The sequence below is a fragment of the Pseudorca crassidens genome, chromosome 12 (genome assembly GCF_039906515.1).
Source record: "Pseudorca crassidens isolate mPseCra1 chromosome 12, mPseCra1.hap1, whole genome shotgun sequence".
Taxonomy (NCBI): Eukaryota; Metazoa; Chordata; class Mammalia; order Artiodactyla; family Delphinidae; genus Pseudorca; species Pseudorca crassidens.
In genome coordinates this window covers 44,140,303-44,165,143 of record NC_090307.1, presented here as the reverse complement: position 1 = coordinate 44,165,143, position 24,841 = coordinate 44,140,303, and the positions used below count along the sequence as shown (strand labels likewise).

At 34.9% G+C, this 24,841-nt stretch overlaps 1 protein-coding gene across 1 annotated transcript in view; it reads right to left on the bottom strand.

The window, feature by feature from the left end:
* CCDC178 (coiled-coil domain containing 178) overlaps nt 1-24,841 on the bottom strand; it is a 367,748-nt gene that overhangs the window by 111,173 nt on the left and 231,734 nt on the right. The window contains exon 18 of the mRNA XM_067701374.1: nt 19,161-19,310. Coding sequence (XP_067557475.1) covers nt 19,161-19,310 — 150 coding nt within the window. The remainder of the gene's footprint in view (nt 1-19,160; nt 19,311-24,841) is intronic.

Genomic DNA, 24,841 nt, shown 5'->3' with positions numbered 1-24,841 from the left:
TTTTTTTTCTGAATAATATATAATCTACAAATTTTACTTTAAATTTACCAATAGGTCTAAATACTCTGCTTGATCACTTATTTTGATATTGGACAGAAAGGAGAGTATCTGAAAATCTATTTCTGGTATTTTCTTAAATAATTTCAGAAGGCTTCATGATAGCATATACTCTCTATTTAACCATTCATTCTACTTCTGTAGAGAAACTCTCTAAATGAAAAATTTTAAATACCAAATCTTGGTATGGATTATACTGGAGATGAGGCAAGTGGGGATTAGAATGAGAAAATGGAGCTCAGCCAGGTCTTCACAAAGTGGTGTTATTTTTGTTTAAAGTAAGTTCCTAGATAATACACATAGCTGTTCAAATGCATAACCAGATAAAAGTGATATTTTAGATAATCTATAAATTGTAGATCATCGATACTGCTGATGTGTTTCTTTACAGATATTCAAGATTTGCCAAGATGGACATCTACAGATGACTATACCAGAATATTACGCGTTGGTTTACTGGAAATTTCTGATTCAAATCACATATCAGTGGGGGATTTTACCCAGATCTCTGGAAAAGTAATTCAGAGACATTATCACTTTGTAAACATTTTTAGTGTTTGTTCTATGAAATAGTTGAGGAAATGACTGTAGATGTAAATCTTGAATCATATGATAATGACTTAATGAAATAAATTCAAAGGTAAAGGAAGATTAAAAAGAAGTCTACTAGCCAGTCCCTTATGTGTGGACACCATGCATATCTTCCATCTGTCTTATCCCTCCATTTAGCACAGCAGATGCTCTAAAATGAAGTAAAGAAGATTAAGACAAAGGCCTTTAGGAATGTACATATTAGCTAGGTTAGGATACTGGCAAGAAACCACGTAAGAAATGTAATCTGGCTATGTACTGAAAGGGCAATGAAAACAGCAATAGACAAAATTGGTTAAACTCAGAAATCCATATGGCATTAAAGACAAAGGGAAAGTGCTTCAAATTTAAATTAATTCTGATTAATAAAGACAAATGCTAAAGAAAATACGGCACAGATTCTTAGAGACACATTACAAAGATGGAACAGGAGTTATTATCAACAAAGAACCATAAATATGGAAATAAATTCAAATCAATTAGGGAAGAGCATTAGAAAATAAACTGCTATACTGAAAGATGGAGAAGGAAAATAGTATGTGCTCCATCAGTATTTGTTTAATTATAGTGAATTATTGAATGAAGAGGTTTATACAGTGAGCAGCAAACAGGCTGGCATTAAATGACTTGTTCATCACTGCCTTTTAGGAGAAAGTATTTAGTTGTAAACTGTTGATCAGAGTGAAATAGCCATGATGAAAGGATGGACACCTGAGGAGAATAAGTTAGCCATGTAGTCATTTAACAGAAAAGCAAAAAGAGCTGTCTATAAAAATCACAAGAATAGGAAAATAAGCTGTCTGTATGAAAATTAGGATAATAGAAATCTTTGCAATATCTTAAGGGCTTTTAAAATTTTTAATTAAAATAATCTGGAAAAGACAAAATATTTATGTATTATTAAAGAGGTAAAAGACTTGAACTTGGTTACCAGGTTACCTGGGAAGACACCAGAAGAAGTAATCAATCAAATACTAATCACCTGGAAAAGGATGGGCTGCATGAAACACCAACATGGTTTTCTGAATAGCAAATCATGCCAGACCCATTTAATCTTGTTCTGTGATAGCATTACAGGCCGCAGAGACAAGGAAAAATGATAGTGACAATCCATTTTATTTTCTGGAGGTCTTGGGATCTGCTCTTTGTCACATTTGCATTGACAAACTTGAGAAAATATGACTTTAACCACATTAGTTTTAGGTGGGTGGATGCACAGCATGCTTGAATGTTCAATTAAAGGATAATTGAAATTTCAATTTCAAGTTGCACTAATATTTTGATGCAGCTCCCAGGAACTGGTCCTGGGGACCATTTTGTCAACTGCTACTAGATGACCTGAATTAAGTGATTTAGAGTGTTCTTACCAATCTCTAGATAATTATAAATTTACTTAATCAGTATAAATAGGAGATAAAAATTGAAAGGATGGAATAAAATAAACACACAAAACAGGTACCTTGAAGAAATCTGTCTTATTAGAATATTAATCAACAATGTGGTGCTACTATAAAAATTACCAGCACTCCACAGGAAAGTCTTAAAAGGAGTAAGACATGCAAGGATCTGTTTTTATCCTTGTATAAAGATAGAATAATTCCTATAAAAGGTGTAATTACTTCAGACTGTGAAGTTTACAAACCCTCCGACAATAACTGAATCCATATTCTCTAATGAGAATTATACTTATTTTAAATAAGCAAAGCAAATGAACTATAGTAAAAAGAATTTACAGTGGGAGCTGGGGATATTTGGGATTTTAGATGGTCTGGATTTTTCTAGATTTTCTCTGGCTGTCCTACATTTTTCAAAGTCTCATATTTACTTTGGAATGCCCACTTCTTGTTCCAAGGCCCTTATTAATTTTTATCCTTTATTTTATAGCATAAAATTGCTTTACATTTTTATGTCATGAAATAATAAATGCTCATTATAAAAACAAAATAAACAAATAAAGAAATTAGGAAGAGAGTGAAACTCTTCCATAGCCTCAGTACTGCTAACTTTTGGAAGATAGCTTTCTAGATAGACCATTAGAAATAAATGTAGTAAAATCTAATACATATGGGAATACAAAGCAGGAATCATACAGTACATGTTGAATTATAGCTTGGTGTTTTAATTAAATATGTACCATGGCTATTTACTCCTTTTAAAGACTGTATAATACTCCATTGTATACCATTCTATTATATACTTAGACAACTCTACATGGCCGTGCATTGAATATGCTGACATTTTTCCTTTTTAGAAACAGTGCTATAATCAACATCATTATACATATCTTTGCAGACTTTTGCAGATTATTTCTTATACAGCCCCAGAAGTAGAAATGCTGTCTCAGTGGGTATGCATAAATATCTTGTTAGACAACCCACTGGGAACGATCATCCAGTAATTCAAAAAATATTTGCCAGGCACTTTTCTAGGTGCTAGAGTTATGGCCATGAATAAGATAATAAGTTTCTCGCCCTTACTGAGGTTACATTCAGTTGGCAGAAACAGACCATGAACAAATGAATATAAAATAAAATAGTAGCGTGTTAAGCGTTATGAAGAAAATAAAATAAGGTGACATGAGAGTGGGTAGGCGAGGAACAACTTTAGGGGGCTCTGCGAGAGCTGCTTTCAGAGGGGACTTTTAATGTGATAGCTAAATGGTAAGAAGGAGACAAGTATAGGAAATGTGGAGAGAAATGTACATCTGGAAGGATCTGAAATTTCAAGGACCTTATACTGAGAATGAATCCGAGGGTCAAGGATCAAAAAATAGCTTGTGGCTAGAGCAGAGTGGGGTGAGTGAGAGAGTGATGTGAGGGAGGGAGAGAGTACGTTATGCAGCCTGGGAGGCCAGGGCAATAAGTTGGATTTGACTCTGAATATAGTAGTAAGTCACTGGATGATTTTAAGTTTTAATTTAATTATGGTACACTTACATGAAAGCATATACACCGTAAGTATATAGCTCAATGAATTATTCACAAGTTGAACCATCTCTCAGATCAGGAAAGAAAACATTACTGGTATCCCCCAAACCCCCTTTATGTCCTTTTCCTGTCCCTACTTACCACCAGGATAACTACTCTCCTAGCTTCTAACAGCAAGCTTAATTTGGTCTGTTTATATAGACAAAACAGAGCAAAACAAAACAAAATCAAAACACCATACAGTTTGTGCTCTCTTTGGCGTCTTTTGCTTAAAATTATGTTTGTGCACTTCATCCATATTTAGGCAACCACCTAAAGTGAGGACGTCAATAAAAAAAGTGAATGGATCCTACTGCTGAGCACTGGAGTACCCCCAATATTTGGAGGCTGAGCAAAGTAAGAGTTGCTAGTACAAGAGATACAGAGTGTCCAGTGAGCTGGGAGGAAAATGAGGAGACCATGGTGTCCTGACAACAGCAAAAGATGCTTCAAGAAGGCGAATGACTAAAAGTGACTGAATACTGGTGAGCGATTGAGTAAGATGAGGTCAGATATATACTATTGGATTTGACATCATGGAAGTCATTGAGGTGGTACTTCAAAGGCAAAGAGAATGTAAAGACTGTAAATGCAGATAATTTATTCCAAAAGTTTTATTAAAAAATGAAGGGCTCTATGGAATGTGGAATCAAAAGAGGGTTTTTGAGATGGTAAATACTAGATCATGTCTGTACAATGATGGGAATAATCCAGTGAAGAGGAAAAATCTGAGGATACAGAGGATGGAAAATTATATGAATGAAGGCTGTGAGAAGGTGAAAGGGGATGGAATTCAGAGCACATGTGAAGGGCTTTATCTGTGTTAGGAGCTGGAGTGCTACCATTTTAATAGGAAGAATGACTGCAACTGTGGAGTAGATGCAGGTCAGATGGTGAATTTGGTTATGGACAAATATTCTCATCTTTTATGAATGTCTCTTTTCCCACACTCTCCCCTACCATCATTGTGTATAATCAATCTCACTGATGTTCTGTTTAAAAGAAGAGTTGAAAATGTGTACGTCATTTTAATTTGTATGTATTCAATATTTAGAGAGGTAGAAACATTTTTCTTATGTTTATTGGCCATCTGGATTTTTAAAACTTGCTGTATTTGTTGTTTGTTTGCTCATTCAAAAATACCTTTGTTTCCATCACATAAACAATAATTTGCCCAGATTCAGCATTCTTGAGTGCCTTAATTTGTTCTATAAATTTATGTAGATATTTTTCTGTCTTCTGTCATAAAACACTGAGGATATGAAGTCTGAGGTTAGTGTGATATTATTTTCCTTTGTAGGCACTACATTTCTTTTAAATGGATCCATTCTGGTATTATTTCTGTATCCTTGAAACTGAAAACTGGGTGAGGCATCACTAGAGACAAGCCCAAGAGCAGCTGGCTCTTTATTTGGGTCAGCCCAGGCCTTTCTCTCACACAGGCATTCAGGACTGCTACTTGTGCACAATCACTACAGCGACTTCAGATGGACTGTCCACAGGTGCCCAGGATGGGTACCTTCAGTCCTCGAATCCCCACGTAAGAAAGATCCCATCCAAGTTAGTGAATACAGCTTTAAGAAGCTGGATCGGGCTTCCCTGGTGATGCAGTGGTTGGGAGTCCGCCTGCCGATGCAGGGGACGCGGGTTCGTGCTCCGGTCCGGGAGGATCCCACATGCCGCGGAGCGGCTGGGCCCGTGAGCCATGGCCGCTGAGCCTGCACGTCTGGAGCCTGTGCTCCGCAACGGGAGAGGCCACAACAGTGAGAGGCCCACTTACCACAAAAATTAAAAAAAAAAAAGCTGGATCTTCAAGTCTGAGAGGGGATTCACTGTGGTAGCCCTTATCTCAGCCCACACACTTCCAATATAGCAGGATATTTGGGGATTTAGGGAGGAGAGTTACCACAGTTTCTCCCTTTCTGTGTTGTCACATTCCAATGCTCTTTTAGGGATGGGAGTTTCTATTTATCAGCCCTCAGTATCTTTCTTATTTTTTCCCCAAATCTCTGTTGTGCTTGGCAGAAATTCTATTTGTACAATATGTTTGTTATCAGTCTGTCTTTTCAGAATTATTATAATGTTCTTTATGATATTATTTCCTGGCACTTTAGGCTGTGGGTGTGTGTGTGTGTGTGTGTGTGTGTGTGTGTCTAACTCTAGTGATGCTACCATGTTTCCCAAGCTTGGTGCTCTATCATCAAATTTCCACAGAAGGCTTTGCTTCCCTCTGTATTCTTTGCAAATACTAGCAGCTGCTTGGAGCTGCTGTCTCTCTTTTTTAACATGTGTATCCTATGTCTTCATCTTAATTTCTGTTGCAGTTCCTATGGGATTAGGATCATCCATTTTGGCAAATACATGTTCTCCAGTCTGAGGCAATGGGAAGGGCATTTTAAAGTTTCTTTAGTGAGAAAGGAACTTTTTTGCTTGGACCTCTGACCATTTTTCAGAAACATAAGTGAACTGCCACTTCCTGTGTAAAAGCATAAAATCTCTCCATCAAAAAGTATTTCATTACTAGGCACTGCTTAGTCATACTCTTGCCCAATACAATGGTGTTACAAAGTATTTATAATTGAAATACTTTTGCATTTGAAGAGAGGCAATGATATATGGTATATGAATAATAGGCTGAGCAGGGTAGAGAAAAAAACTGTAAGAGAAGCTGTGGAGTAGCAGAAACTCTGTGGGCTTGAGTCCAATTGGCCTAGGTTTGAATTCTAGCACTGCTTCCCGCTTAAAAGCAGTGTGGCCTTAAGTTACAAGAAAGTACATGTTATGGGTTTTATTGTATCCCCTCCCCCAAATTCATATGTTGAAATCCTAAACCCCAGGATCTCAGAATGTGACTGTAATTGGAAATAAGCTCTTTACAGAGATAATTAAGTTAAAATGGGGTCATAAGAGTGGTCCCTAATTCAATGTTACTGGTGTCATTATCAGAAGGAGAAATTTAGACAGATGTGTAAGAGGGAAGACAGTGTAAATACAAAGGGAGAAGACAGTCATCTACAAGCCAGAGACAGAGTCCTGGAAGAGATCCTTCCTTCACAGCCCTCAGGGAACCAACCCTGCTGACACCATGGTCTTGGACTTCTAGTCTCCAGAACTGAGAAAATATATTTCTGTTGTTTCTGCTACCCAGTCTATGGTACTTTGTTACAGCAGACTTCAGTTTCCTGAGGAAAAATGAGAATATGTCCAGTTGTTTCATAGAGTTTTTGTAAATTAAATAAGAAAAGAATACTAATGATAATGTTATCCGTAAGTGACTATTTATGATAGGGTAGGTGCAGCATTCAATGCTTCACACAGGCTGTAAATGCGTAGCTTGGTGGCCGCCACATTGGAGGTGTGTAACAGACACTGTGTTTATTTTCTCTTACTTAATACAATAAAGAGATACTGAAGTGAAAATATACTGCAATGAAGAAGGAAAGATGCAAAGATAAAGGAAGAAAGAAAAGAGAGATATCTCCTAAAAAGAAGAAGAAACTAACACATTGTAGGGAGAAGAGAAACGTATCAAAGGTTCCCTACACCAGAGAGTAATAGACTCCTCAGTGGCAAGGAACCAATCAGCAACTAGTTCTCAGGGTGAACACAGGAGAACACGTTTTCTTGTAGAGTACTTTTTAGGTATATTTAGTTAGAACTGTCACAATGTGTCTAAGCTTTTATTTCCATGTGATCCTATAGTTTACATAGTATTGTGTTGTAATGGTTTTAACCATATTAATAGTAAGAATGGAGAAAGGTTATCATGAAGTTATACATAGTATTGTATTGACTATTTTTTATTTCCTTTTTAGCTTTTTGAGTTACTGACACATTATTGCAGCAAAACATATGTAGGGTCAATTCATGCTGAATAGTTATTAGAAACCATGATAACAAAAGTCATTACACTGCAGTTCAGTTTTGACAGTAAAATTTCTGCAACATTATCACAAATCCTCATGCATTAGTGCAATGATCCTTACTATAGTTTCATATTAGAATCAAAAGATTGCTGTAGCATGCTTGATACAAAAAGTCAAGCAAGCCAAATTCTTTTCTGCTTTTACAGATAACATTTTTGCTCTTTTTCTATGTACATCATGCAGATAGTAGCTTTGTTTTATATACTTTTCTCAATAACCTATGAGTACATTGCATATATATTTCTTTAAAATGAGGATTTTTCCTTGAAAGACAACACAATTCTGATTACCAGCACCAAAGGAAATAATTTGAGAATGATGTTATATCTGACACAACTTCAAAAATTCTAAAGCTATATTATTCATCATGGTATTATCTTTCCTTTTCTCAGGTAATGTGTTAGCTGTGGTTATAGTTTTTTTTTTTTAATCAGTGATTTACTATGATGGAATAGTACAAAATTTAAAAAGGGACATCTGTCATATTCAGGATAACTTTTATAGAAAAGCTGTGAGGGTTACCCTTCAGCTGACAAAGGAAAATATTTTTAATGTCTATCTGTCCACAATAGTTTTCAATAGTTACTCTTTTTAAAAATTTGAGGTATAACTGATGTATAATATCATATTCACTTCAGGTGTACAAAATTTGATATTTGCATACATTGCAAAATGATCAGCACAATAAGTCTAGTTGCCATCTAGCACCATATAAAGTTAGCTTTTAGGATTTACTTTCATGCAACTTTCAAATATGCTCTACAATATTATTGATTATAGTCACTATGCTGTACATTACGAGCCCCATGACTTATTTGTAACTGGATGTTTGTACCTCTTGAGACCTTTCACCTGTTTCACCAACTCACCAAATCCCCTCCCCTCTGGCAACAAACATTCTATTTTCTGTATCTATGATTTTGGTTTTGTTTAGTTTGTTTTGTTTATTAGGTTTCAAATATAAGTGAAATCATGTGGTATTTATATTTCTCTGTCTGACTTCTTTCACTTAGAGTAATTCCCTCAAGGTCCATACATGTTGTTACAAATGGCAAGATTTCATTCTCTTCTATGGCTGAGTTTATCCATTCATCCATCGATGGACACTTAGGTTGTTTCCATTTGTTGGCTATTGTAAATAATGCTGCTATGCAGATAGGGGTGCATGTATCGTTTCAAATTAGTGTTTTCATTTTCTTTGGATAAATACCCAGAAGTGGAATTTCTGGATCATACAGCAGCTCTATTTTTAATTTTTTGAGAAACCTCCATACTGTTTTCCATAGTGGAGGCACCAATTTACATTCCTATCAACAGTGCATGAGGGTTCCCTTTTCTCCACATCTTTGCCAACACTTGCTACTTCTTATCTTTTCAATAAAAGCCAATCTAACAGGTGTGAGGTGATACCTCATTGTGGTTTTGATCTGCATTTTCCTGATATTAGTGATGATAAGCATCATTTCATGTGCCTGTTGGGCATTGGTATGTCTTCTTTGGAAAAATGTTCATTCAGATCCTCTGCCCATTTTTAAATCAGATTGTTTGTCTTTTTTGCTATTGAGTTTTATGAATTCTTTATATAATTTAGGTATTAATCCCTTACAGGATGTATGATTTGCAAATATTTTCTCTCATTCAGTAGGTTGTCTTTTCATTTTGTTGATGGTTTCCTTTGTTGTGCAGAAGAGTTTTAGTTTGATGTAGCCCCATTGCTTATTTTTGCTTTTGTTGCCTTTGCTTTTGGAGTCAGAGCCAAAACTTCATCACCAAGACCAATGTCACATAGCTTACTGCCAATGTTTTCTTGTAGGAGTATTATGGTGTCAGGTCATACATTCAAGTCTAACTCACTCCAAGTTAATTTTTGTGTAAATGTAAGACAGTGGTCTAGTTTCGTTCTTTGGCATGTGGCTGTCCAGTTTTCCCAGCACCACTTATTTAAAAGACCATCCTTCCCCCATTGTACATTCTTGACTCCTTGAATATATGTGAGTGGGTTAATTTCTGGGTTCTCTATTCTGTTCCATTGACCAATGTGTCTATTTTATGCAAATGACATACTGTTTTGATTAATATAGCTTTGTAATAGAGTTTGAAGTCACAGAATATGATGCCTCCAAATTTGTTTTCCTTACTCAAGATTGTTGTGGCTACACAGTGTCTTTTGTGTTTCCATACAAATTTTAGGATTGCTTGTTCTATTTCTGTGAAAAATGCCATTAGAATTTTGATAGGGATTGCTTTGAACCTGTATATTGCTTTGGGTAATATGAACATTTTAACAATATTAATTCTTCCAATCCATGAGCATGGAATATCTTTACATTTCTTTGCGTCTTCCTCAATTTCTTTCATCAATGACACAGTTTTCAGTGTATAGGTCTTTCATCTCCTTGATTAAATTTATTCCTAGATATTTTATTCTTTTTGATACAACTGTAAATGGGATTTTCTTAATTTCTCTTTCTTATTTTATACTCTGCCACTTTACTGAATTTGTTTAGTAGTTTTAACATATTTTTTGGTGGAGTTGTGAGCGCTTTCTATATACAAAAACATGTCATCCATAAATAATGACAGTTTTACATCTACATTTCTAATTTGATCCTATCTATCTATCTATTCATTCATGTATTCATTCACTCATTCATTCTTGACTAATTGTTCCGGCAAGGACTTCCAAAACTATGTTGAATAAAAGTGGTGAGAGTGGGCATCCTTGTCTTGTTGCCAATCTTAGAGGGAAAGTTTTCAGCTTTTCACTATTGAGTATGATGTTAGCTGTGAGGCTGCCATGCATGGCTTTTATTATGTTGAGATACATTCTTTCTATACCCACTTTGTTGAATATTTTTTATCATAAATGTATGTTGAATTTTGTCAAATGCTTTTTTTGCATCTATTGAGATGATCATATAATTTTTGTCCTTCATTTTGTTAATGTGGCATATCATGTTGATTGATTTTGGATGCTGAACTATCCTGCATCTCTGGAACAAATTACATGTGAATATGGTGCATAATCCTTTTAATGTATTACTGAATTCAGTTTGCTAATATTTTGTTGAAGATCTTTGCATCTATGATCATCAGAGATATTGGCCTGTAAATTTCTTTTCTGTGTGATTTTGGTATCGGGGTGCCTGGCCTCATAAAATGAGTATGGCGGCATTCCCTCCTTTGGGAAGAGTTTGAGAATAGGTATTAAATCTTCTTTGAGTGTTTGGTAGAATGTACTAGTGAAACTGTCTGGTCCTGGATTTTTTTTCTTGTTGTTGGGAGGGTTTTGATTACTGATTCAATCTCCTTATTCAAAATTGGTCTATTTAGATTTTTCTATTTCTTCCTGATTCAGTCTTGGAAAATTTTATGATTCTAAGAATTTATCCATTTCTTCTATATTGTCCAATTTGTTGGTGTAAAATTGTTCATAGTAGTCTCTTGTGATCCTTTATATTTCTCTGGTATCAATTGTAACTTGTACTGTTTTATTTCTGATTTTATTTATTTGAGCCTCTCTCTTTTTTATTTCATGAGTCTAGCTAAAGGTTTGTCAATTTATTTAACCTTTTCAAAGAACCAGCTCTTAGTTTCATTGATTTTTCTACTGTCATTTTAGTCCCTATTTTATTTATTTCCACTCCAATCTTTATTATTTCCTTCCTTCTACTAATGTTGGGCTTCATTTGTTCTTCTTTTTCTATTCCTTTAAGTGTAAAGTTAGACTGTTTACTTAAAATTTTTCTTATTTCTTGAGGTTGGCTTGTATTGCTATGAATTTCCCTCTTACAACCACTTTTGCTACATCCCATATTTTGGTATGTTATATTTCCATTTTCATTTGTCTCTAAGTATTTTTAAAAATTTTTCCTTTTATTTCTTTGTTGACCCAATGGTTGTTCAATAGCATATTGGTATTTTCCACTTTTTTCTTGTAATTGATTTCTAGTTTTATACCATTGTGGTTGGAAGAGATGCTTCATATGATTTCAGCCTTAAATTTATTGAGACTTATTTTGTGGCCTAACATATGATCTATCCTAGAGAATGTTACATGTGCACTTGAGAAGAATGTGTATTCTGGTACTTTTGGATGGAATGTTCTTTTTTTTTTTTTTTGCAGTACGTTTGCCTCTCACTGTTGTGGCCTCTCCCATTACAGAGCACAGGCTCCCGACACGCAGGCTCAGCGGCCATGGCTCACGGGCCCTGCCGCTCCACGGCATGTGGGATCTTCCTGGACCGGGGCACAAACCCGTGTCCCCTGCATCAGCAGGTGGACTCTCAACCACTGCACCACCAGGGAAGCCCCTGGAATGTTCTTTATATATCTATTAAGTCTATCTTGTCTAATGTGTCATTTAAGTCTGATGTTTTCTTAACAGATTTTCTGTCTGATGATCTGTCCATTGATGTAAGTGTGGTGTTAAAGTCTTCTGTCATTATTGTATTGCTGTCCACTTCTCCCTTTAGGTCTGTTAATATTTGCTTTATATATTTTGGTCCTTCTATGTTGAGTGCATATGTATTTACAAATGTTACATCTTCTTGTTGGGTTGACCCTTTTATCATTATGTAATGCCTTTTTTTGTCTTTTATTACAGTCTTTGTTTTAAAGTTTATTTTGTCTGATATGAGTATAACTACACTAGCTTTCCTTTCATTTCTATTTGCACAGAAAATCTTTCTCCATCTCTTCACTTTCAGTCTGTGTGTGTCCTTATATCTGAAGTGAGTTTCTTCTAGGTAGCATAAAGATGAGTCTTGTTTTTATTTTGTAATCATTTAGCTACTCTATGTCTTTTGATCGGAGAATTTAGTCCATTTACATTTAGAACAATTATTGATAGGTTTGCACTTTGCCATTTTGTTAACTGTTCTCTGGCTGTTTTTGTAGTTCCCCTCTGTTCCGTTTTTTTCTGCTGCTCTGTTTCCTGGTGGTTAATGACTTTCTTTAGTCTTATGTTTAGATTCCTTTCTCATTTTCTTTTGGGTATCTGCTATGCGTTTACGCTTTGTGGTTACCATGAGTTCACATTTAACATACTATGTATATAATAGTCTATTTTAAGCCGGTAGCAAGTTAAAATTGAATTCATTCCAAAACTCTACATTTTTACTCCCCCTAGTTTTATGGTTTTGATGACACATTTTACATCTTTTATTTTATATATCCCTTAACTAATTATTGTAGTTTTAGTTAATTTTACTAATTTTGTCTTTAAACCTTTATGCTAGCTTTATTAATGATTAATTCACTACCTTTACATATATTTACCTTTACCAGTGAGACTTTTGCTTTCATGTTTTCTTGTTATTAATTAGTGCCATTTATTTTCAGCTTATGAAGTACCTTTTAACATTTCTTGTAAGGCTGATTTAGTGGTGATGCACTCCTTTAGCTTTTACTTGTCTGGAAACCTCTTTATCTCTCCTTCATGATAGTTTTGCTGGGGTAGTATATTCTTCTTTGGAAGTTTTTTCCTTTCAGGACTTTGAATATATTGTTTCACTCCCTTCTGGCCTGCAAAGTTTCTGCTGAAAAATCTGCTGATAGTCTTAGGGGTTTTTCTTTGTAGGCAACAAGTTGTTTTTCTCTCGTTGCTTTTAAAATTCTCTCTTTAACATCTGACATTTTAATTATAATGTGTCTTGGTCTCTTTGAGTTCATCTTATTTTGAACTCTCTGGGATTCCTGAACCTGGATGTCTATTTCCTTTTGCAGGTTAGAAAAGCTTTCAGCCACTATTGCTTCAAATATATTGTCTGCCCATTTCTCTTTTTTCTCCTTCTGGAACCTTTCTAATGTGAATGTTATTGTGCTTGATGTTGTCCCATAGGTCCCTTAAACTAGTCTCACTTTTTAAAACTCTTTTCTTTTCACTGCTCTGTTTGGGTGAGGTCCAGTGCCCTGTCTTTCAGATCCTGATCTTTTCTGCTGCTTCTTCTGGTCTGCTGTTAAACCCCTTTAGAGTATTTTTCAGTTCATTTGTCATATTCTACTTCTACAGAAGTCCCTCTGTGACTTCTCTTCAGTACTTTCTTATATTTTCCCTTGTTGCAGTTCTCACTGTGTTCATCCATTCTTCTCATGAGTTTGGTGAGTACCTTTATGACCATTATTTTGAATTCTTTATCAGGAAAAGAAAATTACTTCTGTTTCATTAAGGTCTTTCCTAAGGCTTTATCTTGTTTTTTGATTTGGAACATATTCCTTTCCTTTCTCACTGTGCTTGACTCTGTGTTTTTTCCTATGTATTAGGCAAAACACTTTCTATGTATTACCTCTCCCAGTCTTGAAGGAGTGGCCTTTTGTAGTTGAAACTTATCATTAAAACTTGCCCTAGGCTCCTGGTTGTCTCTCAAACCTTTGTGATTTTCTAAGCAGCCTGATTTATTCTTGATAGGTCCCTACTGTTGGCGGTGTGCCAAAACCTGTCAGTGTTCCAAGGGGAGGGATCTCATTTTTATATATATATATATATATGTATAAATAAATAAATATATATACACACACACACACACACACACACACACACACACACATATATATATATATATATGTATACAAAATTTTACCTTGAGTGTCTTTGGTATATCAGGGATCCCATCACACTCAATAAATCACATTCAAGGTGTTGCTATCATTAAAAAGCTACTTATTGTCATATAACTTTACCAGAAGATTATCTTCTCAAAATTGCATAAAAGATACATAAATCTACAATTCACTGAAAATTGGCATTAGACTGAAGAATTAGATTGATTTAAGCCAAGCTGACTTTTCTAAAATATTATCCAGAAATATATACTTAGTTTTTGGTGTTTCTCTCATGGGGTTTGGACAGCAAAAGGAAGATTCATTAGGATAAAACAAAAATGACGAGTTGTCTATTCCATTCTCAGGGATCAGAGGTCTCTTGAGAGTTCTTTAGAGAAAGGGACAGTAGGAATTTTATTCAAGCTCATTAGTCTATGAAGTGTGGTAACTCCTTTAGAACAAGTGTGTGTGTGTGTGTGTGTGTGTGTGTGTGTGTGCGCGCGCGCACATGCTCATATACCTGTGTCCTAAGAGAGGAAGGAATACTGACAAAGTCATCACATACCTGTTGTAGGCAAAAATTATTTAAAAATTATGGTTTTCCTTTCAAAGAAATGAATTTCTATCGACTTTGAAATAAGCACATAAAAATCACCACTCAAAGCCTATTTTTAATACATGCAAGATAATAAGCAATATGAAATATAAAAATGAGAACTAAAACAGCTTTCACATTTTCTATAGGAAAATAATTTTTTTCACTGCTAGAATTGACTTTGACTTCTCACCCAATCAATGTAAAGTGAGTTTTAGAGGAAACCCACGTTTGAAAACTGAAAGAGGAAAGAGAAAACATGCTAATGAGATCTCTGAATGATAAAATATTTTTGAGAATTTATGATGGAAACTGTCCATTGAGGCTGAGGTGATATAGATTAAAGAGCAAAGATTCATGATTTGTCCTTTGGCTGGGTGAAGAGAGGATGCTGTTGGGCTTTGATTCTATGGACTATTCTAGGAAAGAATCCCCTGGACTCTGGGGATCACAGCGGTCAGCATGGAAGCTGAGATGAGGTGGCGTATTCCTGTGCCCTTTATTGTATCTTTGTCAGTACAGTGGATGATTAATCATTTATTTTGAATAATTGAATGAATGAAGTGTTTGAATTCTGTGAGGTCCAGAAGCACCCCTTAGTGCTCCAGAGTAGTCCTCTGATTCATGTCCCTACATGACTCCTTCACAAGATCAGGTCACTAAAAGGTGATGCTCCAATCTGAGCATATCCATGGCAGTTACTCATTACTTCTCAGCTATTGGTCCCTTCAAACCTTGGAAAAATATCACAACACATGCTCATCTATAGTCTCTTGGAGACAACATTTGAACCTAAGTTAAGGCAACTGTGTCTTAGACCAACTTTTCTTCTAATTAACTGTATATGTATTAAATCCCTGAGCCATTCAGGCCCTAAGGTTCCTCATCTGTAACACAGTCTTCAAAAGAGATGGGTAAAATTTCTAAAGGCACTCCTAGTCCAAAGGTTTTACAATTTAAGAGTTGTGAAACCTATCTATAATACTTATGGAAATTAAATAGCTTCTAATTAAGGAGGTAGTCCTTTCCTCATTGGAAAATCATCATTGAAAAAGTACCTTCAATGGGATGAAATTACAAAAGCAATTAGTGAATCAAATAATCTCTTTCAGTTGGACACTAGAGACATAATGCATACTTTATGTGGCTTTTACATGCTTTTAAACCCAATGAGACATGTATAGAATTGTTCAGTAATGTTATAGTAGAGTGGTAGTGTCATGGTTATGAAATGGTTGGATGTAGGAAAATCCTGAGTTTTATTTCCATCTCAGTAAGTCTTCCTCTACTCGGGTTACCATGTGACACACTCAATCTCAGTTCTATATCTTATATAGGAGATGATGAGAATAATGATAATAGAAAAATTTCTAGGATTACTGAGGGACATTTCAAAGATAATGTTTACAAATTGCATGGCACAGATACCTGTCCACGTAAGTGCTTGTTAAGCACTGACTGATTCTATAATAATCTGTATTCCCTTAGTGTGAAAGCACTGAGAATTGGAGTAGGGCAAAGGTTAAGCTTTATAAGTGGTTTATAAAAGAACTAAAATATATTTTAACCAGTTTTGGAAGAGATCTTGTTTTCAGCCAACAGAACCATTAACATTTGCACGCTTGCTTAGCTTACCTTTCTTTGCAGGCCTGAAGAACTTGAGATAGCAATGAAAACAAACACATGGTAATTTTATCAACATATTCATGTTTTTTTAAAAAAAGAATATATGAAAAATATATCTGAAATCTTTCAACGAAAATGATGAAAATGTCCATTTTCACATAGAAATACAACCTGTTTTTTGGTTATTTTTCCTTCATTCCTCTTTAGTGTGATTTTAAATTTCGAGATCTGAGAAGCTTTAGACTAAATTCTGTTCTATCATTACCCATGAACATGGCTAATAAGAATTTTGCATAATTGTTTTTGTTTGTTTCTGATTTTTAAAGGGTAAAATTACAAAAAGAATACAGGAAAGTGTCAAGAAACATGTGCAAAAGAAGCAGACATAATTCTATCATCAAAAGTAATACTATAACATTCTAAAATTTGAGCCACACCTGTATATAAATTTGTGGTAAGGAAGGGGACATTATTTTTTGTACTTAAATTGTTTTACTCTTCCATTAGTCTTTCTTTGCTACTCTTGGTCTAAAAATACTGAGAAGTAGGAAAGTGCATAATGTGTATAAAAAGAATAATACTCCCTAAGAAGCATGGTAAGTAAAATATAATTATTTACTCTGCCAAACGGAACGTATGTTTGGCATACGTTCATCAATGAAATACGTTCATCATCAATGATGAACGTTCATCAATGAAATACGTTCATTAATGAAAATCAATGAAATTATTCTAAAACAGGAAAGAGATACAAAAAAATTCCATTTTATCTGACAAGGAAATTCAACAAGGGAATCAGAGGTTGAGCAGCGCTTCTGTATACCCAAAACTAAACTGGTCAAGGGAAATGCTGCACTATCAAGAGAATGGTCTAAAATATTAAAGGGTTTTCTCGGTTTTGATGGCCGAATTCCATCCTGTAAGCAGTGCATTAGACGCTAATGACATATGATTTCTCACTGACAGATTTAACAGCATCAATAAGGCCTCTCTGTCCATTGCAGCAAATTGATCCTACATGACACCGACAAGGGCAGCCTGCACTTAATGACCTCCATCGCTGAAGAATGGAAATGAAAAATGATTGGAAGTACAAATAAATCTTTGAAAGTTTCCCTGAAACAGGTGTGCTAAAAATGATTCGTTTGAGGGATCATCACAAACATAAACCCAATCTCTAGGCATGCTCCACTGTCTGTTTATACCAGGGTCTCACTCCTTGGATCTTGAATCAGGATGTGCTTTAATTCCAAAAATGACATGAAGACAACTTGGTTCTTACTATGGAAATACTATGTTTAGGGATCTTTCTTAAAGGCATGAATTCTTCACTAGTTATGCAGGTATCTAATTTATTTGTCATTTGCCACCAAAGGATTCTATACAAACTGATAACAACTATAGATAAAAATTTATTTTTTTCCCCTCCTGGTTAGAAAAGGGAATACAGTATAGCCATTGATTCTTTTATCCTCCTAAATTATCAGCAACAAATGAAATATGTTTAAACTCAGTAACAATGTCAAATGCGTGAAGTGATTGGCAAAACCTCCATGGATACACTGATATCTTTTCTTTGAATCCTGCACAATGGTTTGAGGACACTAAAATTTTGGCATATAGTTGTATTCTTAATTCTTTTCCAAACACACTTATTTCTTGATCTACCTTCATCTTGCTACTACTTCAATACAAATGTTTTAAGAGAAAAATACACACTCTCTCTCCCATTATATTTGGAAGCTTTAACTTGCGTGAGAGTAGATGGATGGGAAACAAAGGCTGTTTATAAGCAGCACAGTAGATGAATGTAATGTAATAGTTACTCACAGTTGCATAGTAATTTTATTTTCAAAGTAACTATGGCAGTTGGTCTCTTTTTTATTCCTAATCAAAATTTTCCTCTGAGGTAAATTTCACTTTACTGATGAGAAAACTGAGGTCTTAAAGGGTAAATAATTTGCCAAGATCACTGAGCTAGTAATTGGTAGAGCTTACACTCAAATCCTGGCCTGTCCTCCCTATATTCCATAATAGTAAATATAGTACTGAAGTTTTAAGCTACTAATTGATAGTGTAGTAATCTCGGTGACAACAGGAGAAAGGATTCATTAGCAATCTACTGGTTTTTACAGCTAGGTGAATTGTTAAAAATTAATCATGCCTCTAGTTTTTGAAATTTAAATTCTGGGAAGAAACAAAGATTCAAAGGAAAATAACTTTTCTTGTCAATGAGTAACTGGAGAAGAATATAGAGGAAGTGGCTGTATCTTAACACTCTAAGAATGGACCTTTCTCTTTGCTTTTGGATTTGTGGGCATATTGTGTGTTTTCCTTTTCCACTTTTAGTATTATAGAAGATTTTACAAAATATTTTAGAATTTCTGGTGATTTCCAGAAACCAGAGAGGTCAAGTTTCTCCAAGTTTCTAATTAAGCCTCATATTTAATAAGAAAATAGGAACCAAAATATGGAGCCCATACATCATGAGGAAGAATTAAAGGTATATCATGGAAAGTTACCTACATATGGAACTGAAATTTGAAATATATGATGATATATTTAAATCTATGCATTACAAATATTTGGTAGTTCAGGGCACAATAATTAAAAGCAAATTAGTATAACATTGTGGATTAGAAAGTATGCTTTTTCATTTCTCAAATATTTTTTCAAAATTCAACTTCAAAATGTTGATAAAAATATAAAACAAAACTTTACAAAAAGAAAACATGCCATTTGGTGGCATATAAAAGACCACCATAAGATTGGAGACCCCATGACTGACTACTTGTTACTTTTTGTGATACATACGTCAAGTAAATCATTATTTTAGAAAAATATGAAAAACTTACCTGTTTCTTATCTCGAATCAAACCATCAAGTGATAGCTGTTTTTCATATAGGTTGAAATAGTTGTCCTTTACCGTTAAGAATATATTCTGTAATTTCTGATACTCTCGAGCTAAATGTAGATTTTCTTCTAGTGAAACATCTTGTATTTTCTAGAAGATAAATATATACATGTACTTAATTAAATCATTGTAATTTATGTTTGAATTTTTACATTTGAATTATCTAAAAGTATTACATTATATATTGTAGAAAAATAAAACCAAAAAGATGCTTCCCTTGACACTAATATCCTCCTTGGATTTAATAATTTTCTTTCTTGATGCAAATGGTCTTTTTATTTATTTATTTATTTTTGAACATTGATTCATCAGAGTCTGTCTGACTTTTGTTCTCCTTCTTTCCCAGACCTCCCTCCACAATGCCTTGGGAAGTACCCAGTCCTGGAGGCTTCACTCAGCATCCCAGAAGACTTCCTCCAATGTCCCACCCCTTTTCGTTTTCTCAAGCCCCAGTGCTCAAGTAGATAGAAGACATCTGGAAGCTTAGAATCCTATTTCCAAGAGGTTCAGAGTGGTGGCACTCACAGAAAACATTCAAAACGCAGAGAAGTAGAGAGTAAAAAAGACGAGGAGCAAGGAACTCAACGTTTAGAAGCACCCAGAGAAAGCCATTATTTGTTACTAGTATACTTTAGCTATATTCAAAGCTAAATCTGCTCTGTGAGCAGCTGAGAACTTTACAGCACTCCCCATGACTAAATATATATATGTCAAATCTAATACAAAACCCTCAGAATGTAACTTTTACTAACATTACCCACTCGCAAATTAGGGGCTGCCTTTCATTTTAAGTTAGAGGTGTGATTCAGTTTAGCTGTTGATTCTTTTTACATTTCTAGCACAGAAAATTTTCTTTGGCTGCTTCAAAAAATATGGAATTTATCAACAGCCTTAAATATTTTCAAACCTGTTAATCTAGTAACTCATCTTATGGAAATTTATCCTAATCAAAAAGCTTTATTTGTTACAACATTATTTATAGAAGCAGAAAGTTTTCAAAACATACAAATGCAGATTAATCATGACAATGATAATGATGATTAAATAACAAGATATAAAAATAACCATTGTGAAGCAATTAAAAATGTCTCTTTGGGAAAACTGCTATCACATCAAACCTTTAGTATAAGTTGTTAAAAAATATATCGCAGTATGAGAATGCGCATGGAGGAAATGTAATTCAGCAGAAAATTGCCTGTACAAATATTTCTCTATTTACACACTTGAAGAAGATTTATTAAGGTCAACAAACATATTTCTCATGAAAGCCTGGTATCCATATTGATCTCTAATGATTAATACTATGTCATAGGTGTTCTTCAAAAAGCCAAAATGATGAACTGAGAACCATTTTAAGTGTCCTTGTCCTAATTCTGGCACAATAATTTAAAACTTTAGAAACTTCTATCTAATAAACTTGCTTAAAATCACAGAATTATCTTTTGGTAGGAGGACAAAGTGTCTATGAATATTTTTTTTTGGTGGAGATACCTTTGAAAAGATGGTTACAATTCTTTTTGATATCTTAACACTAATAGGAAAATCTAATCCTCAAGTGATTAATTTGAAGTTTGATACATGTTCTAAAGGAGGCATGAGAAGAAATCATTTTGAGTTTTTTGTTTGTTGTTTGACTTAAGCACATTCTGATACCTGAGATAGTCTACTTCTCTATTACATTTCTTTCAAGACCCAGATGACTATTATAAATGTTGAATTTGAGAGGAGTGCTACAAAAGTTGTGGAATTTGTTTAAAACTTATTTAATGGTACTTAATTGGGGATATATTTGGTACTTTATGCTTTGCTCATTGTGTAATGTACAGTTTTATTTCCAAACAATTGTATTTTCAATTTCTGTATGACACCAGTTGTTACTGTTTTACATGCCATAATTAGAGTAGATACTAAGAAACTAAACTGTGTATTTAGGCCAATGAATCTTCAAAACATTGTTACATCAGTCATGATACTTTACATTATCATTTCTCAGTAATGAATGTATAGAAGGATTTACCAATTCACTACCTATTCCTGAAAGTCAGTGACCTTCAGATGTGCAACGAAGTTTAAGTTTTTTAATTTTAAATAATGTATTCTGCTGACACTGAAAATGTTTTTTTATGTTTAACTGTGGTTCCACCTCACAACTCTGACTGGTTTAATTTTAACCAATGGTATTATAACATGCAAATGAAGCAAACAGTGAATGATAATTATTGGTGGATATATGTCCAGGTGAAATAATGCTACCACTACTGGAGTTGAACAGCAAGCAGTAGAAGATACTAAATAAAGGCACAAAAGTTGGAGTTGGCAATATAATAAAAGGGTGAGAAGAAAGAAGGAACTAATAACAGAAGTAGATGGCTTTTACATGCTTTTAAATTCAATCCAGCTAAATCTTATCAGTAGAGTCTTCCTACTTAAGGTCTTGACTAAACGCAAACTTACACAAAAAGTTTGTTTCTAAAACCATTAAAGAAAAATTTGACTGTAATCTCTATAGGTTAAAATAACTGCACTCTGAGTTGATTTACAATATTATTTTATTCATTCATTCATTCTCATTTTCATTCAGTTGCTTATTCAAAACTTTTAATTTAGTAACTACTATATGCCAAGATTTAAGATGTAATGGTGAAACTCAAGAATTTGTGGTCTTATGGGAAAGATTTACATTTAAAAATCATAGAAATATATAATCAGAGTATAGAATTTACAATCTTTTGCATTTTTTTCTGTTTTCCATATGCATTAAACTCATTCCAAAGGTCTGAATAAACACTTTCTCAAAGCCAGATTTATTGGTATGTATTCAATTCCCATTATTAATGATTATTAAGATGAAACATTGGGAATATGGATTGATAAAGAGAAGAGAGGTTGAATGTCTGTTAATAGTTTCCATGTTGCCTAGAATTTAGTAAAGAAAATACTTAGCTTGAGGAGGGTTTGTTCTCTGTTATCTCAAATTATTAGTTAAACTTTGATGTTTGGGGGTATATTCAGCTTATCACCCCAATATTTTATTAGGAAATAAAGATTATGTTTATAAAGGGTGAACAAAAATTACTTATAAATTCCATGAGGGCTGACACCATCATTTTGTTTACCTGTAAGATATATTGTACAAAGCAGAGCTGACATTAGTGGGTATCCAAGTTTTTAGTAAATGAATGAATGAATACACAGAATAAACAGTTAGGAAATGTATGCAGTTATCGCTTTAGAACTACACATTTTATTGGCCCACTTCCGTGGAACAACTTACTGATGATATTACAATGACGCACATTTATTTGTATTATTTGATACTATACTACTTCAGAGGTGAAGATTTTAAGGATGTATATAAAAAGAATTCATACAATATGTTTTTCAATTGAGTATTTGGACATTATTCTAAGGATATACCACATTGTCCAGACTGAGCAAGAGTTCTTTCTCTGGGTGCATCGTTGATTTTCACAAGGCACGTGACTCCCTTGAAACTGTACACAGTGGGTTTCTTTTTGAATTACCTAATTAGCTCATGATCCTAAAAGTAATGAGAAAACATTGCTAAAGCAAGATCTGGCCTCTTCTGTCACCAAAAATGCTGAAAGATGAAGGCAGATTGCGACCCCAAGATATCAAAATAGTAGTTTTCCCTTTTTTTTCCACTTGACCTTTATTATTCTTTAAGCCATATATTTCATCTAGGATATTCCCTCCACTTTCTCTATTTTCAGCTTCTTTTTCTCACTCTTCCCCTTCTCCTTTCCCTCTCCCACTGGGTCAGTGGGGAATAGGGAATTATAATGAGAAATGAGTTCTTTTTGGACAAATATAGACCATATATCATCTATTTATGTTTCACCTTGTGATATATAGACAAGAACTTAGAAATAAGGCTGAATTTGAATGTTAACTTATGCATTCCACACATAATGGAATGGCTACTGTCCTAGTTATTATAATTACAGACAGGGAAGGAAAGTCAATGAGAAGTCAGGTGAGGCAACTTGTATTTTCCAAAAATGGCCACAGAAATATTTTCATTCCCACATGTTCTTCCAGAACCTGTCACTCCCTATCAAGAACAGTCTATATCTCCTTCCCTTGAACCTGGAGAGACTTGTGGCTTCTCCAGCCAATAGAGTATGGTGGAAATATTGCTGTGTGATTTCCCAGGCTAGTTTATTTAAAAGAGCTAATTTATTGAAAAAGCTAGTTTATTAAAAAAAAAAAAAAGCATACAGTTTCTGCCTGGCTCTCTCCTTGGGGACATTTACACTTGGACCAGCCACTATGTTGTGAGGAATTCACGCCACATGGAGAGGTTATTGGTGTTGTAGCTGTTCCAATAAACAACCCTAGCTCAGGTCTCAGATAACAGCATCAACTGTGAGTAAATGAGTCATCTGAAGATGATTCCAATGCTTAGTCTTCAAGTCATCCAGATGATGGTTTAGAGTGTGTGAGAAGAGACAAGCTGGCCCTGCTACGTCCTGTCCAAATTTCTGACACATAGGATCCTGTGCCATGAAGTTTTGGGGTATTTGTTATGCACCCATAGCAACCGAAACACCAGGCATCTTGTGCAAGGTTACAAACATATTAAGTGGAGGACCTGGCTTTGTACCCAGGCCGACTGGCTCCAGATCCCATACTCTGCACCATCCAGTATACCTCCTTCATAAACATAAGCCAGCATTCTCTAACTCTACACAATGCCATCTTTATAAAACCTAACGACATCAAACAATCAGATCAAATAACACAATTACCTTGTTCTGAGCCTATTTCCACCAACCTCTTTTCATAAATCTGGCTAACACATAGCTTGTTGACATAGATACATTGGACTGCTGAAGGAAATTAGAACTTGGTCCCCTTGGTAGCTACTTTTCATTGTAAGTCAATATGGGTATGCTGGTTACCTATAACCAGTCTTGGGTTTTTGATCTACATAATTCCATATTCCGTGATTTGATTAGGCCTGATATATTCACTGGCAAGACCGTGTGTCAAGTGCATAGATCTTTACAGCTGAGGCCTGCACAACTCTGGACTACAGTTGATTGCAACAGAGTAATGCTACATGTTGAGACCTCTGGAGGTCCAGCCAGATACACTTACTTTGGAGAAAGCCTAAATCCATTTGAACTTTTTTTTTTTTTTTTTGAGCGAAGGGTGGAGGAGATCATTTGTTTTTAATTTAAGAAGGACTAATGGCAAAGGAGAGTACAAGAAAAAAACTTGATCTAAACATTCTAGACAGATGGTTATGACCAAAATATTTGCATGGTACATGTAGGTGTAGAAAACCTACACAGCTATTTACAAATGTTTTAGTGTTATTAAAATAGTCCTAGTGCCGGGCTTCCCTGGTGGCGCAGTGGTTGAGAGTCCGCCTGCCGATGCAGGGGACACGGGTTCGTGCCCCGGTCCAGGAGGATCCCACGTGCCGCGGAGCGGCTGGGCCCGTGAGCCATGGCCACTGAGCCTGTGCGTCTGGAGCCTGTGCTCCGCAATGGGAGAGGCCACAACAGTGAGAGGCCCGCGTACCACAAACAACAACAACAACAAAAAACAAACAAAAAATAGTCCTAGTGCCTATGACTAAATTTATAATG